Genomic DNA, 18,569 nt, shown 5'->3' with positions numbered 1-18,569 from the left:
CTGCAAGATCATAGCTGTATGTGCAATGTTACACAACCTCGCGGTGAAGAAGGGCACTGAGGTGGAGTTGTCTGACTACGAGGACCATGACGACGACGAAGCTGTGCCACCAATGCAGCCAGCTGGGGTGTGTACGCCAAGTGATGGCAGATACAGACGTGAGGAGATTACTGAAAACTATTTCTGAGTAAGTACAGATGCACAGACAGGTAAATGGTTGTGGTGAAAAAGCAATTTTTAATACTGTTGCAACACAGTTACAGCACTGATGTGCAACAAAAAAAAAAGGTGTAATAGCAAAGAACACAAAAGTCTAAGGTCCAGGTTGCCTCACCCGCCCTTGCAAGGCTATTTCTTTGAGCGCTTGGCAGCCCCACTGGGGTGTCCCTCACCCCCTTCAGGATGGCCAGCGGCTTCTGCGGAGCGCCTGGTGCTCCTGCGTGGCTCTGACGTAGCGCTGACCGGGCTGCTGCGGCTGCTGCTGTCCGCAGCATCCCCCAGGTCCAGGGCAGGATTTGCGGCAGTGTTAGAGATGATCATGGCCTCCATTGCCGTGGTGATGCGGGCCATTCCCCTTGTTAACTCCGCCGTATTTTGTGTGAGGCTTGACTCCATGTTTGCACTGCGCTGACAGAGTTGGGCCGTTGCAGCTGCAAGGCGGCTCATGGAGCGGTTCAGCACCCGGGCATCCCGCCTGCGCACCAGCTCTTGCTCCTCCAGTCTGCCACATAACTGGGTTATGGCAGTGGTTAGCCTGCCTAAACCGGCTGCTACCTCCTTGTTTGAATCCACAAAGGACTGAAATCCTTTCACCATTTCCCCCATCTGCAGGTTGTGCTGCAGGAGCTGGCGTTGGCAGGCCATCATGGATTTCGCCTGCTGCCTTTGGATCTTTACCATTTTACCCTCGAGGCCCAGGAAGACACTGCCCTCCGGTGCTGGTGCTGCAGTGGTTGGAATGGCACGGCGCCGGGTAGTGCAGCTGCCGGCCTGCTGAGTGGGCTGGGGTGCCACTGGTGGGGGTGTGGTGCTGGCCGGGGCCTGAGCCCCTGCTCCCAGGACAGGGTGTACTGGTGCCACAGCTATGATCATGGCAGGAGCTGGTGTTGGTGGAAGGAGGTCCCTTGTCGGGGAGTTCTCTGGGGAGAACTGCAAGGGGGGTGTGCTCGGCATTTGTGGGGAGTGCAGTGCTTCAAAGTCTATTACCAGGTCTCCCTCTATACCAAGCCCTATGGTGTTTTCGTCCTCCTCCTCCTCGGCAGCCTGACTGGTGCTCGGCCCGGCGAGTGCAGTGGTGGATGGTGCTGCTGCCTCTGTTGTCATTGTTTGTCCGCCTGATGGTGCCCCTAGGTACAAAGAAGCATTTGTAAATTGAGTGCCGATGTATTACAGTCAGTACAATTAAAGCATTCCACATGTCCTTGCATCTCCTTAGAATGTGTTCCACTGTTTCCTGTCTTGTGATTCTGCACTGCCATATTTTGCTGACTTCTGCTGACTACATGTACCATGATGCTTGTCTCTTGTATGTTGGTCACAGTACTGTGCTGGGGTTTGGCTATGCATTGTGTCTAATGGGGAGGTGTCTGGTAGGGTGTGTCATGATGCGCATGCTTCTTACCTGTAGCTGTAGCTCTGGCTGAGTTGTCCAGGGTCCCAATTCCGGTTACGCTCTCCCTCTCAATGGTGCTGGAGACCAGTTCCTCCAGGTCGGTGAGGGGTGGCGCCGGGTTCCTGCCTCCACCAGTGCCTCCAGCCTGCCTCTGGATCTCTGCCATCTTCCGTTTGGTGAGGCTGCGGATGTCATAGAATCGCTTCTTCAGCTCATCCAGGGTCCTGGGGGTGACACCTGCAGCATTGACCTTTTCGGCGATTTCTGCCCAGAGCCTCCTCTTGGTGCTGTCTGGAACATTTAGGGACAGCTTACCGAATAGCTGACGGTGCACCCTCACCACCTCCTCAACCAGCACCTGCAGCTCGGTGGTGCTGAATTTTGGCTTCCTCTTCTGGCTGCACTTCTGGCTCTCACTAGGGTTTGCCATCTTGATCAGAACAGTTCACTACCTCCTACTCCCACTTCTGCTAACTGTGAGTGTTCAGCTCAGGCTGGCTCTCCAGAAAGTTCTTAATTAGCTGCACCTGCCAGGGTTGCCACTCCCTGTTTTGGTGGGGGAGGGGGAGCCACCTCATTGGCTGAATCGGCTTTTACCGATTCGGCTTTTACCGAATCGGCTTTTACCGAATCAGTAAAATCCGAATCGGATTTTACCGATTCGGTTTTTTCAATGCATTCCTATGGGCTTTTTGGCCATGGGTGTGTTTCCATTCCTCCGATTCGGTAATTGGCGAATCGGATTTCACCGACTCGGCCATTTCCGATTCGGTGGTAGCCGATTCGGCTATTTCCGAATCGGTGGTAGCCGATTCGGTACTTTACGATTCGGCCCGTGCCGATTCGGTACGTAGCGAATCACATTACCGATGCCGACCGATTCGCTATTATTTCACGGTTTGTTTGCTACATCTCGTTTTCCGATTTCAGAATACCAATTCGGCCCGCCTCGGTATTTTGAAATCGGAAAATCCCTTTTACCTACATCGGGCCCAATATACATTGTGCCAACTGGCACAGGCAATATTCACAAGGGATTATTTACACCAGGACAGGCCACGTGGGCCACTGTCAGAATCCGCACTTAGTATAACTGTCACACCAAATAACAATTATAGATCACCACTAGTAACCACTAGTAAAAAGTAGGTACACACTACACAATACTAATAACCATAAGCACAGATCACGCATGGACACATAACCTCTCTAGAATAAACTATACTAGGCAAAAGTACCTCCTAAGCATGAAAGTGCATCTAGAGGTATCACAGGCATAATGGCATTGGCCATTACGCCTAACTCACATTTAGCGACCCGTGCAACACGCCTGGCGAGTCTGACTACAGCCCGCGGTGAACGCGATCGCCCCCGCCTCGTTTCTGATTAAACTCCTGCCGCCGATTGTTGCTGCTCTTGGATCTTTAAGCGGCCCGCACTAACATCCTGGCGTGACTCACTGAAGCCCGCGGTGAATATTCTCGCTTTTGATCCGTTTTTGAAATCAAACCTGGGCCGCACGCAACCCTTCCTTTGTGACAGAAATTCCAACAATTACGATGCACATCAGTTAAAACTCGAACGAGCACCACAAGTCTTCCTGGACCCACGCCTGCATTTATAGCGCATGCAGACTTCCTCTACTGTCTGCATTGCAATTATCCTCACACTCAGATTTGACGATCTGGTCCTGATGAGAATCGGACAAAGGGTCCGATTCGAAACGCGTCGACCTTATCATTTTTGTATCTTATGTTTGCTCTTGGGTCTAAATAATTGCATTTTTGGTATAATTGTTTGATATTCAGTATCTGTAACAATACTTGTGTTTTTAACATTGTGATTGGTTCTGCACTTTGCTATTGACCCACCTTCTATTTCTTTGGTTGTTGTCTTGTGCCATATGTTTTTTCGTTTTATGGAGTTGAAGGAGTGTGAATATGTATGAAGAACGGTTGTGTCTTGATTGAAATGTGTTCATTTTTTGTCTAATGTCTAAAAATGGTGTTTGGTTTCTTGTAAATTTCTTTCTGTCACACATGTATATATAAAACAAGGTTTGTAAATGGTTTGTTGTGTTTCCTAAAAATAATTTTCTACCAAAACTAAAATAAATAATGATGGATTAATTCCAGTCATCGGCTGATAATTCAATATTTATTGGCTTTGGATACAATTGTAATTTTGTAATAAGACTCAGTACTAGCACTTTTTTTGTTCATTCTATTCTCAGACTCTGCTTTACTGTAGATGAGTCTAAGCCCTTCTTTGTTGTACTTAACTCACATTTAGGCCTGACCAGAAAAATTACAGTAGGCAATCTCCTCACTAGTCTAAACACATTAGACCCTACCCCTAAGCATAACTCACATTTAGGGGCGTAAATGATAGTGAAACACAATCGCACTAACATAAACCTCCACAGGTAAAACCATCTCTAGAGGTATCAATACAGGGTGTGTTAAACATACTAAATGCATTACATTTCCTAGCACCACATCACTCTAGCCCATAAAACACATTAGGCAATTACCATCATAAACATAGTAAAATCACATTGCGCAAAAATCACGTTAGGGCCTTGCGCCCTACCCACATACCTGCCCCCTGGTTAACTGGCCATCTCAAGAAGGGGCTCAAATGCCCTGTGTCCAGAATGTCAAGGCGCGCCTTCATCGCAGCGCAAGTCAGGGGTGCGCCACCGGCGCAAACCTAAACATTGCAGCTGCCCACTACTTGCTGGGAACAGTAACACAGGCCTAAACACTGCAGCTGGCACTAAGGGCTGCACGGCTGTGGAAGGCCTGGCACCACTGTGCCACCTCTGTCCCTCTCAGGGACTCTCAAATTGCACCTAAACGGTGCAGCTGCCCACTAATTGCTGGGTTGCTGGGAAACAACAAAACTGCAACAGGGCCCTCACTGACCCTAGAATAAAACTGTGCCGCAGGGGATGGAGCCACACAGGCTCTAAAACAGCTGAGGGGCGTTGGAGCCATCTGGGCTCTGGAATACATACATGGCCCTTGGAGCACTCGCGCTTCTCACATCAACCATGCCCCTCTGGAGCCATTTGGCTTTGAACAAACATGCCCACAAAACGTTAGAGTCCCCCCTCTGGGGACTCGTGATCGAATGAAATGCCCCCTGAGCTTCTCGTGGTTCGACAACAAATATGCCGCCTCGATGGAGGAGCCTCGTGGGCTCTTAGAATCACTAATAACGTGTTGGGGCGGCCCACTGCCATCCGGGGCCGCCCTGCATGCACCAACTATGCCCCCCTAAACTGGGGACAAGACACGGGCCATCGTTAGAGCCTACGGTGCTCTAAGACACATCATGGCGAAAACGGAGGAGCGGCCCACTGCCACGGGGCCACTCGAATGCTGCCTCCCCCCCTCACAACCACTGGGACCAGCCATAGTCCCTAACGGAGCTCCACTCACCGATTTTTTTCTGGGGGAGGGGAAGGCTGCCGGATCTCTTCCTCGGCGGTGCGGGCGGACTCTGGCTGCACGCAGGGCTAGTCTCTCCGCACAGGAGCCCCGCCAGCCACTGCAGCACACCTCCCTTCTGGCGGCGGCATTCGGGAGCTTCTCCCTTCTTCGCCGCCATGCTGGCTTCCTCACTCGGCCACAGCATCCCCGGTCTCAGAGAATGGCTTCCCCCGGGCAGGGGGAGGCGGAAACATCGTCCTCTCGGCCCCGCCCACAACCAGGCAGCGGGCCGGACATCTCCTTCCGGCGTTTTCCCCGGGCTGCGGCAGTGAACTCTTCCTGGGCACAACGAGGGGTAGGCACCCTCGAAAAGCAACTGAAACGCTGAAGCGAGGTGGGCACTCGCCAGACAACCAAATAAACAGGGTGGCACCCGTCCACAAAATAAGCGAATCAAGGCACAAAGCAGCGAGGTGGGCTCTTGCAATGACGGCATCAGGAGGGAATCCCTCACATCGGGGTTCCCTCTACCAGGGCTGCAGCCACCGCGCTGCACAGCCCACGGTCTCCCCTCTCCCGGGGACCGAGCAGAATCTAGCGCTCTGCCAAAGATAAAGCGCCTCTCATCAGTCTGCTGCCACAGCCCCCCACCAGGCACTAGGGTCACAAATAAGTACAGATAAAGTGCTCCTCCTGGCAGCAGCAGAGAGTGCACATGGGGACAAAAGCACCATACTCCCCCAGCGCTATAATCCCAGTCCAGGGACAAAGAGAGGGAGCACCAACAGCTCCTATCCAGGGAAAGTCTTCCAGATATCAAGGGGCTGGGCAGGGCCCAAGGAGGCAAGCCTTTCCCTGGGCCCAAGCAGCAGCACGCCCCTGGTAGTTTCAAGTTTGGCAAACAAGAACATTTTCAGGGTGTCACAGCACCCTTTTTATACACAAAATCCTTTGTCTAGCAGGGTGTAGGCAATGTAAGAACCAGCTACAACTGATTATAGGGAACTCCTTTCACTGGCCAGGCTAGGGACATCAGACGCACCACAGGGGGTGGAGCCAGCATTGTGGAGGGAAAACCCAGCCCTATTCAGGTCCCAGGTGTACCCCTCCCTCTCATCAGCATGCTAATCTCTCCATTCACCACCGGGGCAGACCCATTCTGACTCCTGGAGCCAGGCTTACTAGCCAGCTCCAGCCAATCACACGTCAGACACAAATTACACAAACATGCCAACTTCTAGAAGTGGCACTTCCACACTAGACACAATCATGCCGCATACATCATTGCGCAGCATTCAATCTCACGAGTTCGCACATACCAAACTCGACCCTGCACTCCCCACACATCAGGAACTACCATGGTCACACATATTCCCCATGCATTCCTATTCGAGGGCAGGTCACTCTCACCACACACACAGAGAGCGCACACACTTTACACTGGACCACAGTGAAAAAGTGCGCAGAGACCTAAAATCACCAACACCAGGTTACAGAAACAGCCTAGGCAAAAGCAAAAAGTTTCGGGGTGAACCTGCCAAAAAGGCCGGGTCCAACAGTTCCCATTTCAGAATTATATAGGTGACTTTCAAACCGATTTTTCCCTGTTTATATTTCTCCAAATGAATTGCTATGTACCCGATGCACAATAAGTAACCATTGCAAGACGCTGCTCAGTTATTGGCTCTGTGTTCCTCGGGTTCTTTATGAACCTACAAGTCCTATATATCCCGAGAACTAGAAGGATCAAGCAGATGTAACATTATATTGCTTTCAAATATCTGTCATACTTATTTGAAGTTACAGGGGAAAACGTTGGCACAAATGGCTGTTTTGTTTTAATCCATTTTCAATTGTTCTATTTTCTTCTGTTAGTTTCTCTTCGAAAACCTTGAAAGGTCTACACAAATCACCCCTTGCTGAATTTAAAGCTTTATCTACTTTTCATAAATGTATAGCTTTCCAGGATCCATCATTGCTTTCAAACCCATTTTTACCATTAACTGGAAGTGGGTTGAAAGCACAACAAATAGCAAAAAAGTCAAAACTGTGTAAAAAATGTTGGTTTTCTGACAAACGTCTGCTTGTCCCTGAAATCTGGGAAGATGGTGATTTCAGCTCTACAACCCTTTTGTTGATACCATTTTCAGGGGAAAAACATATGCTTTCATCTGTAGCCCTTTATTCCTCTTCCCCTCACCCCAAAAAATGTAGCTGTATTTTGGCAAATTTCTAAGTCTCATCCAGGGGAATCTACAAACCCTGGGTACCTTTAGAATCCTTGTGATGTTGGAAGAAAAGGACACAAATTTGGAGTGGATACGTTATGTGGTCAAAACGTTATAGAGGCCTAAGGAATACCTAGGAATCTTGTTTGGCCATAAACTCACTTGGGGTCTTTTGAAAACAGCTAGAACTGAGGCCCTTGCAAGAAGCACAGAGGTGATTTTTAATTTTGCATCCAGATTGGGCAGCAATACCATCAGAGAACTCCTGACAATTTATTAGGCGGAATGTTGCTCTAATGCTATCTATGGGGCATACTTATCGGGAGTTACTGAATATGCTGGACTACTGAGGGCTGAGAACTGCTTTATCAAAAGACTGCTGGCCGTACCAAAAACTGCTAGTACTTATATCTGCCTTCTGAAGTGGGGTTGGGCTAGATAAACTATTTTGCTAAGTTACAGCGTCTCTTATTATGGCTGAAGGTATGGAACAATAATAAAACATATTTCAATCAGTCAATCTTAACTGACTGCATCAAACTTGAGAGAGAACTAAAATTCCCTAGGATATCGTATACTCATAATACGGATCACTGAAATAATATCGATAACACAAATATAGACTTACCAAAATATCGAGGAAAAAAGATAGAATGCAAAAATATTGAATCCCTATCTCCAAACACACAAGTACAAAAAGATGTTTGTAAAAAATATTGTTGTAAAAAATATAGTTAGTCAAAATATCGAATTTTTTTATGTCTTAAAAGTAATTGAATATTAATTAAATAATAAATATAATTAACTTAAACATACTTAAAATACTTAAATAACCTTAAAATTCATAAATAATTAATGTAAGTTAAAAAAATACAGTTTCATTTTTAATACACATATATATATATATAACAACACCAAAGTTCCGGTCCAAAACCAGTCACATTCACGGGTGGGTCGGCGTAGGGCTCCCGGTCACCCGATACATCCAAAAAGGTACTTCATTCATCAGAATAAACGTCAACAACACTCTGGAAATTGCTGTGCACGAAAGATTTAATTTGGCAGAAAAACAACGCGTTTCGCTTTACAGCTTGATCACTTTTTTCGTGCTCAAGCTGTAAAGCGAAACACGTTATTTTCCTGCCAAATTAAATCTTTCGTGCACAGCAATTTCCAGAGTGTTGGTGACGTTTATTCTGATGAATGAAGTACCTTTTTGGATATATATATATATATATATATATATGCACATAATATTAATAAAAAATTTACAATATTTTTACAGTTGGATAGCGTAGGGGTAAAAATTACTATTCCCACTCCAGTGAGTGCAACAGTAGGGAAAGAGTTGGATAGCGGGAGGGTAAAAATTACTATTCCCACTCCAGAAAGTGCAACAGTAGGGAAAGCGTTAGATAGAGTAGGGGTAAAATTACTATTCCCACTCCAGTGAGTGCAACGGTAGGGAAAGTAAACACTTCATATATGTATAAAAATTAATTAAATATTAATACCAATTACAAATTAATTAAAATTAATTAACAATTTAATATAATATAATAATTAATTCATTAAAAATACAAATACAAATTAATTATTAAAAAGAATTACCTATTAATACAAATGATTTACCAATTAACAATTAATTAATTAATGAAAAATTAAAAAAAATTAAAAATTAGTTCAAAATAAATACCAATAAATAAATCAAAAAATGTAATTGATTATAATTAAATTACTTCCCACCCTATTCCCCTATAAACCCGCTACAAAATTATATTATGCAAAAATTGTATACCATAAATATAATTACCTAAAATAAATTCAAAAATATATATACACTTTTCACACATGTACTAACATAAAAAACACTTTAAAAAATTCGATATTATTAAAAAATCAATATTAACTTACCTCAAATTCGATATTTTTGTTGTCTATATTCTGTCCATTCTATATTTTGAATTCGATATTACTGCTATTCTATTTGATGATTTTGTTGTCTATATTCTGTCCATTCTATGTTGTGTCCATTCTACATTTTTAATTTGATATTACTGCAATTCTATATTTTTAACTCGATATTTTGACTGTATACCTCATAATACCTGTAATAGCGTCAATTTACCTGATCTCTTTGGAAAGCCAACTATTTAGTCTGCTAGCTTATCCAAACCATTAAGTGAATTTTTTTTTGACTAAATGCACACATGAAAGATGGTAAATAATAGGCTCTAAGAAGCCTCCTGTTTCAATTTATGTCTTATTTTGCACTAGTTCTGGTACTGAACCCTATTCATCCTGGGTATCTAATTTGGACGTAGATCCATGACAAGATTGAGGCTGAATATTGTACAATTCCTTGTGAGATACCCTGTGCAGGGCATATATTTCTCAAATGTACCTGTTTGCTCATATGATGGCTCTTCTGCACAAAGGTCGTTGCACTTTATTATATTCTGTTAATTTTATTCAATGCTGAAGAAGATGCATATTTTCCCTTTTGTTAAACAAGCTATATTTAGGCATTGCAGGGCTGCCATGGTGTTTCTGCAATAACTATTATCACACCAAGTTTATGTTTTTCATTCGCCACTTTTATACAACATACCATACGGCTGTGGTCAGACACTGTATAGTGAAGTTTTTCTTCGTTTGAATTTTCTGATGATAAAGTGTATTGCTTTTATTCTTTTAACTGTGTATGCATGTATTGAAGTTAAATGTTAAATACTTGTAAAGCGCACAGCTGCCCCAGCAAAGGGGCGTCCCGGCGCTGTATACCACTGGGTAACCCATCCTGGCTTTCCCTGTGAGATGGTCCCTCCTGGGCATCTACAAGGTGAAGACAAGCATCCCCAGTGCTGATGGGGCTGTTAGTAGAGATTAAGCAAGCTATTGCCCAGAGTTGCAGAGTGGGACCCATGGTTTGAGTAGGCACTGAGGCAAGAATTATCAAGTTCGCTGACCATGGCCCAAGACCCTGCTGCTCGGAATCGAACCCTGGTCCCGGGCCGACCTCTGCTTCCGGGTCTGCCGCCTCTAACAAGTGAGCCACACCACTACACTATCATGTACGACTGTATATTATTGCATCTTTTATGGTCACTTGATGACTAAATTGAATTTGCTGCATATCCTATATGTGACACTGCCAATAATGATAGATGTGCATGTGAGAATTTGAAAAATTTCCCAGCGTTTTCGATGATGTACCATTTGCTACTACCGAACCTGAATGTTTTCAGAACCTTCATGCAGATAAGTTGCTTACTCCAAACATGGGTCCATTTACAGAGACCGTCTGTGAACATTCCTGTTTTTGGGTGGTGTAGCAACACAAGTTCTTTTTTTATTAGGTGTCTGTCGTGTACAGTTTGTTTCATTCACATCTGTATTCGGTTGTGCATGTATCTGATTATCGGTTTTCACATTGAAGTAGGCGGTGTGATATCCTGTACATTTTTGATGTTGGAACGATAGTATGCTTTTTTATATTAAAGGGGATTTACACAGCTTCATTTCTATGTGGGCAGATTGGCATTATTCCTTTTGCTTGAATGCTGTAGCCTTCTTTTGACATTGTTATACCTTTGTACCATACAAATTTCATGAGATTTTTGTTACATTAGTATCGATTTCATGTTGATTTATCAGATTTTAAAAAAATAACCCTAGGAAAGCAATGCACAGCATATCAAAGTCACTTCGCTTTATGCTGACTCCCCATTTAAGACAATGCTGACTCTCCACCTAAAATAAAAAAATTACATTTATTTGGAATTAACATTTTGCTTGAATGGAGTCTCTCTTCCATCAGGAGCACTGTGACTACATGTGTAATTAGGAGTGCAAAATTGCATGACCTATTTTAACTAATGTAAATGTAATGTAATGTAAATGTGCTGGACTTGTAAAGCGCACAGCTGCCCGTAAGCGTCCCGGCGCTTGCTTAGGGAACCCGTCCTGGTATTCCCCTGTGAGAAACCACAGCAGGGTGTCCACAAGGTGAAAGCCAGGCATCCCGCCGCGAGGGGCCGTAGTGGAGATTAAGCAAGCTATTGCCCAGAGTCGCAGAGTGTGACCCCGTGAGTTGAGTAGGCACCAGAGCGAGAATTGTCGAGTCTGTGGAATTTTGAGCCCGAGACCCGCCGAGGCGGGGAATCGAACCCTGGTCCACGGTCGATCTCAGCTTCCGGGTCTGCCGCCTCTAACCACTCTCTAATGCTGCAATATAGCCTATTAGTTTATCCACAGTGCAGATAAAGTCTAATAGTCTTATTATTACTGTAGACTGGATTTGTCAAAATATTCAAATCATGCACAAAGAGCTTTCTAACAAAACATCCCAGTCTGCTCCACAGAGATAACACTACTGTACTTTCCTTTATTTGAATATTCCACAGATGGGAATAAATGAAACTTAATATTCAACTGACTTTCACTCTTCAGCTTGTGTGCTCTATGTTACCTTGAATTAATAACGTTTTAAATTAATACAATTTATCTTAAGAGTCCCTCGCGATTTAGTTATAAATTAAACCCTTTGCATATCTACCCGGGAGTGTCACTCTCACTCACCTGGATCTGTCATGTCAACATAGCAAGCCAGTGCATAATACAAATATTACAGTACAGGCTATGATTTACTGTATAACCATATTAACAAAAATATATAATCCTTTAAAATACACAGAACATTAAACTTCATGAATTTTAGGAGCAAACCCCGATGAGAACAGGTAAAATTCGCTTAGTAGAAGACCGTGCATTTGTAATGTAGAAGCCACTTAACACGGGGTCCTGGCAGTTGAAGTTCATATCCATGGAAGGTACGGCTCCAGCCAGAAGAGGTTGAGAATGGGGTACGTAAATCAGAGAAGCAAATGGGAGAGGTTTATGCGTGTAGCAGAAGGCCGAATGGTTCTGAAAGCCAATGAAAAACAACTGCAGCAGCCCAAGGGGAAACTATATTTCAAGTAATAAACTTTTTTTTTTTAAAAGTCCGCAGACATTGCTGCTACTGCGAATTCGATGGCTGCAAGCTGTTTACACAGAGATGACACTGCACACGCCACCATATTCTTACACCCCCCCCCCCCTCAATTTTGATCACCTTGCGGACAGGGCACAACAATAGCCCTTTTACGCTGCCCGTATATGTCCAAATACTCTCAATAAGTCAATACTACTGTCCTGCACTTCAAGCAGCCTACAGGCACAATCACACCACACCCGCAACAACTGTAAGTATTACAGAAAACCAGGCTCATAGTTCTGCACTTGTTCACATGGTTATGTATTTGTACACCATTTTGAGTAATAATAAATTTCTTTATTCGGTTTTTATCATAGTAAAACCATAAAAGCAACAGTATAAAATTACAGCATAGTACATTTTGAAAAGATATCTAAAAGAAAAATAAATTCACTCAATTTTTAAAGGTTCTTCCGATGCCTAATAATACATTTTTAAAAGTTCAATATTTGATAGCAGGTGCGCTCGGAGTCTAACATCTGCAAGGAAATCATGGCCGGACGGCATTGTCTGAAACCCCAAAGTTTTAGTAATGGAAATAACCAGATTTTCCTGTGAGGATGAAAATATTTACAGAATAATATTGTGTGCATGCACGTTTGTGAGGAAATCTCATCACATGGGCATAAAGTCAATTTTGGTTCCCAAGTGTTCATTTGTGGGAAGGCCACTAATCTGTGGAAAAGATTGAGTCTAAATCTGGTCAGAAGCATCTTATCATATGAGCTGATTTCCAATACAAGGTAAGGCTGAATTTGTGGCGTTAACTGTACCATATTTGCGTGTTGTACAGATTGTTTGTTTGAAAGCAAAGTAATTCTAAGTGTCTCTAGGTGACTCATTGCTTTCTGTTTCAGCTCTTTCTTGCTTATCTCAGTCAGGGTTACTGGGGTGAGGTAATATCTTTCCAGACCCAGGTCTATGAAAAACCGTTTGACATAAGTAAGCCAGGCCATTCTGTGTGCGTGGTCCAGTGCCATTGAGTCCTCTAGAATGGCCTTGGTCAACGTGTTCTTATCGGATAACCAGATACGCCTCTAGAGTAACAAGGGCTGAACTTTTATTAAGTCCTCTATGTAGGGGATTCCCAATTCCATATGACATGCATATGTGGATGAACACTTGGGGGCAGATAGAAGAAATCTCATGAACGAGTTCTCAGCTGTTTGGAGAGATCTAGCGTCAGCGTGTCCCCAGACACCGGCCCCATATAAAGCGATGGCTTGGCATTTTGCAGAATAAATTTTTAGCATCTCAACTGGTGGTCTCCTTCCGAGTCTTTGTGAAAAGTTCATCAGGGCAGTAATGGCTCTCTTAAAAAGATGTCTCCTGGACTCAATAGCTGCTTTCCAGTTTAGCCTTTCGTCAATCATTATGCCCAGGTAGGGGTACTGTGGGGTTCTCTCAAGTTTTTGCTTGTTTAAGATGATATTCTTTGTTCGTTTTCTCCCTCCACCTGCCACCATTACGAAAGTTTTTTTAACATTTATGTGCAGATCTAGTGCGCCCATAAATTCGGCGTATTTCTTCAGGGATTTCTGGAGTTCTATTGGTGTACGAGCCAAAATAACTGCGTCATCCGCGTAGAGCAGTGCAGGAATCATGCGTTGTTTTAGTCTTGGGAGATCCTGCCCCCCCCTCAACATCTTCTCTTCCAGCCCGTTTGTGTACAGGGAGAAGAGGAAGGGGGCTAGGACGCAGCCCTGCCTGACTCCTCGCTCTACTCTGAATGACGCAGTAAGCTCTCCCTTAGTCCCATAGCGCACTCTCGCAGAAGCGTCCGTGTATAATTCCCTTAAAAAATCCAGGAGTGGAGGATCCACCCCCATATTTCGCAAAAGGGTCCATAGCTTCGCGTGGGAGACACAATCGAAAGCAGAGGACAGGTCCACGTATACCATGTACATAGTCCCCTGCTTCGCGTGGATGTACTTAGACGTGATTAAACTTAGGTTGAGGGCCTGTTCTACGGTTCCGAACCCTTCTCTGAACCCGAATTGTAAGTCCGATAGGATCTTTCTTTCGTCTGCCCATTGTTAAAGTTGTTCCAGGATTGCTCTGTCAACTACTTTTCCTACAGAATCTAATAAAGAAATCGGTCGATAGCATTTAACATCTTGGCGGTCCCCCTTTTTGAAGATAGGTACCATGATGGAGTTGGACCAAGACTCCATCAAACCCAGTTTCGCGGTTGCAGTGCATACTCTGGTCAGTATGGGGGCCCAGAGGTCCGGATGTTGTTTAAAGAGATCAACAGGGACCCCGTCTGGTCCTGGCGCTTTGCCCTCTTTGCTTAAGTTCAGAGCCTGCAGTACCTCAAGAATGTCAAACTGTATACTGATTGGGAAGTCGACGGGAGGAAGGGGGTGAATTGTTTCTTCCATTGGTGATGTTAATTTGAAAATGTGAGAGAAATGATTTACCCAAGTTTCCTCTTCTATTGCTACGTCGATCTGAGGTCTGTTGGAGTCGGAAAGAAAAGGGGTTTTTACTATTCGCCAGAAGGACTCACTGTTTCTTGTGAGTGTGCTTTTATGCAGATCGTTCCATAAAGTCTGTTTAAGCTCCTGTTTCCTTAGTTTCCTGACCTTTTTGTACTGGAGCCTTAGATGTTGGATCAGTTGTTGGTCTCTTTTTGATTGTCTGAGGGCCTCTTTTAACTTGGTTAATGAGATGGTACAGTCATGGTTGAACCAACCTGGAATTTTTGTGTTGTTTAAATTATTTTTCCTGGTCAGGATTACTTTTATTTTGTCTAGAATGATCTTGAAGTTTTCGAGGATGGTGTTGTCATCTGTCTCCAAGTCTAGGCATTTTATTATATTGGGGTATAAAGTCTTTATTATGTTGTTGCTTAGTTGGATTGGATCTATCTTCCCCCATTTTAACGTGAATCCGTTTACTCTACCCATTTCCAGGCGATTTTGGGATAGAGTATGTGCAATTATTGTTGTCTGCGTTAATTGGTTTAGAAGATCCATATCCACTCTGAGCGCTGAGTGATCGCTTAGACTGTTTGCCAGTAGGGTGAAGTCCCTGATTTGATGTCTCAGCCCATCCGTTGAAAGGACATAGTCGACAGTGGTCTCGTGACCCCTCCCTAAGTATGTGGGGTATATATTATTGTTAGCCGGATTTTTCTTATTTATTATTGACAGTTCCAGGTCTGTGAGAAGATTGTTCATCGCCTCCCCTATTCCGTCGTGAAGGAAATGGACAAGGGGGTTATCGTGCTCGTCCACTATCCCACAATTCTGATTGTTAGAGCGTGGGCAGGGGTGTAGGTTGAAGTCCCCTCCCCATAATAGATGAACAGTTGCCTTTTTTCTGTATAGTTGGCTATAATTGGCGATTTTTTCCTGAATTGTCAAGAGGGTTTTGATAAAATGGTCCTCCTCTAAGTTATTATAAAAATTTACCAGGATAACAATAACTTCTTTGCCGGCTGAAAGGGAGAGTAGTTGGAAGTTTGGTGTGTTTTCTGTTTTTAGTAACTTCAAGCTAGGAATTGTGTTCGCTATGTATATAGTCAAACCCCCCTTGGGCCTACCCGCACTACTAGGGAGAGCTGGGGAAGAAAGAGTTTTATAGCCCACAATGTGTAGCTCTTTCGTGGCCCATGTTTCTTGGAGGCATATTATATTGCCATCTTCAAGAAACTGAGCTGCTGAACCATCCTCTATTTTGGGGCGGAGACCCGCTATATTCCAGAAAATAACGGACAGAGATTGTGTCCTATTCTCTTGGAATATAGTAATTTTCCTTTCCGGATCCGGAGATGGAGTGATCTGTTCATCACTGGGGGAATCCGGTGATGGTTAATCAACCATTTCTAGGCTACTGAACCGGTTCATGGTCAGTATGCCCGGCCACTTTTCCCAGTATGGTGCCTCTCTATAGCTGGATCTAAATGGCTGCTGCGGTGGTACACCCCATTGTTCCCAATCTCTTCTTCTGTTGCGGGGGCCCATAATCTGCCATGGACAATCCTGTTGGTGGTAATTGGGGTCAACCGGCCACCAGGGGGGCTCATGGTTGTTCTGTTGTGGGGGCATTTTTGGTCTAGGGATAGTAAATTCCCAGGGCTGTGGGACTGCTTTACGCCACATGTTGTCCAGTTCATTAAAGCGGTTGTTGTAATGCTTTTTGGGATAGAAAAAGGAAAGACACTTTGTGTCAATTCCCCCGCTAGTATTATGTTGTTCCCAGGAGCATATATACTCGACAACTCTAGGGTCCTCAAAAGTGATCACGATGCAGTCTCCCTGTATTACTTTTTTAGTGTGTCCCACCCATGGGGTCCTGCATACTGTTGCTATCCTACTGGACCAGTTGGGGGGAGAAGGGCGATTTGTATTTAGCCAATATTGGACCTTATTTTTTAAGGACCAATTGGGCTCTATTGTCTCCCCCGTTAATTCTGGTACCCCCGTCATCACAACAACGAATGGTGATGCTTCAGGTGGCAGATTCATATAGGATCTGCCCTCAAGAGCTCCTCTCGTAGTTCCTTTGTTCACTGTTGGGTTTGGTTTGTTCTGGGCAGAGTTTGTGATGACTGGTGTTTTGGGGGCTGGCTTTGTTGTGGTTGTTGTTTTTATTGCAGGGGCTTTTGGGGCTGTTTTGGTATGGGGAGTTGATATTGTAGTTTCCGGGAGCGGTTTTCCCGCTACAGGATCTTTTGCTTTTAGTTGTAGCTTAGGTGCGGGCAGGTTTGGGTTGTTTTTTTCTTTTGTAGGGCAAGTACAGGTTGGTTGTCTATTCCCTTTTTTTGGGGTTCACGGGTTGGGTTGAGTTGCATGAATTTTGCTATTTTTAGCAATTGACTCTCGATGTTGGTTAGTCTAATTTCAAGAGGTTGAAAGAGTGATTTTAGTACTGAGGTGATTTTATTTACCAGATCCAAGGAATCTGGTTCATTGCTGTGAGGGATTATAACGGGTGAGCCTGAAACAATGGTGCTTGGAATATTATTAAGTGGAGAATGATGTACTAAAACCTGATGGTTGGTAGTATCAGCCGTTTTTGGAGGAGGGCCTGCCAAGTTTGAGGGCGTACTTGGATCACTTGTCTCAGCCGTGTCGATACCTATGACTTTGTCTAATTTTCCCTTGTCCTTTCTTTTCTTGACGGCCCCCTCCCTCCTCCCTCTTGCTTGTCTTACTTCTTCTGGTGTATGGTCATGTAGAATTTCGGGTGTTTTTTCTAGATCAGAATTTGTAGGTGATAGGGAAAGTTGGGAGGCTGAGAGGTCTACAATATTCGGGAGACTAAGTCTTTTATTACCTTGCAGTGATTGTGCTAGGGGACCCTTTACCTCTGGAGATCTTGCTGTACCCAATGGTCCCATGGAGGATCGCCTCACAATTGCGAGGTCTGTAGATACTCTTCCCTCTATTAAGCTGATACTTTGGTCTATAAAGGTGTTTGCCTTGGTGATGAAATCGTCCTTTGGCCCTAACAGCTGCTCTCCGATCCCACCCTTTTTTTGCTTTCTTAGACTTGTTACTCCTGGTGTTCATTTTCAAGGGAAGGGATTCGCGGAGTTTTGTTGCGTAGGTGTGCAATAATTGGTGTAAGAGTACGTTCTGTAGGACTTAGAGGGAGGGCCCGGCCCGGTCTCCTCACGTTCTCAAACGGCCTCAAACGGCCCGCTCTTTGCCCGGTCTTCGCCCCGGGCTGCGACCCGCGCGCGTCCCGCGATGCGCGTTACTGGGCTTGCTGATATTCACTTGGGCGGAGAGGGGGCGTGGCACTGGGAGGGGGCGCGGCTCAGGCGGGAAGAGGACCCAGCTGTTGTTGGTGAATGCTGGTCCTCGCAGTCCCGGGGCCGGCGCCGCTCACCTCCGCTGCGGCCACACAGTTGTTCCTTCCCTCACGCTGTCGGCACAGTCAGTTGGCAGGGACTTCAAGGTTACTCCTGTAGCGAAGGGTGATGCTGGATACACAATAAACCCTCTGAGCGAGCGGCTCCCACGGAGCGGGGGCCGCGAGAGGTTTTAAACGCACAGGTGGGGGCGTGGCACTGGGAGGGGGCGCGGCTCACGCGGGAAGAGGACCCAGCTGTTGTTGGTGAATGCTGGTCCTCGCAGTCCCGGGGCCGGCGCCTCTCACCTCCGCTGCGGCCACACAGTTGTTCCTTCCCTCACGCTGTCGGCACAGTCAGTTGGCAGGGACTTCAAGGCTACTCCTGTAGCGAAGGGTGATGCTGGAAACACAAGAAACCCTCTGAGCGAGCGGCACCCCATTTCGAG

The 18,569-nt window shown here is 45.1% G+C and overlaps 1 protein-coding gene across 1 annotated transcript; it reads right to left on the bottom strand.

Annotated features, from left to right (window-relative positions):
• Positions 1–348: 348 nt before the first annotated feature.
• LOC147668232 (uncharacterized) lies at positions 349–2,042 on the bottom strand. The gene is made up of 2 exons (XM_086948684.1): positions 1,622–2,042; positions 349–1,346 (listed from the first exon to the last, which is right to left on the bottom strand). The coding sequence occupies exons 1-2, from the start codon at positions 2,040–2,042 to the stop codon at positions 349–351; spliced, it is 1,419 nt and encodes a 472-aa protein (XP_086804810.1).
• Between the last annotated feature and the right edge of the window lie 16,527 nt (positions 2,043–18,569).

This window comes from Lissotriton vulgaris, unplaced genomic scaffold (genome assembly GCF_964263255.1).
Source record: "Lissotriton vulgaris unplaced genomic scaffold, aLisVul1.2 SCAFFOLD_3628, whole genome shotgun sequence".
Classification (NCBI taxonomy): Eukaryota; Metazoa; Chordata; class Amphibia; order Caudata; family Salamandridae; genus Lissotriton; species Lissotriton vulgaris.
Note: the sequence above shows the minus strand (reverse complement) of the source record. Positions and strands in the feature narration are given on the sequence as shown.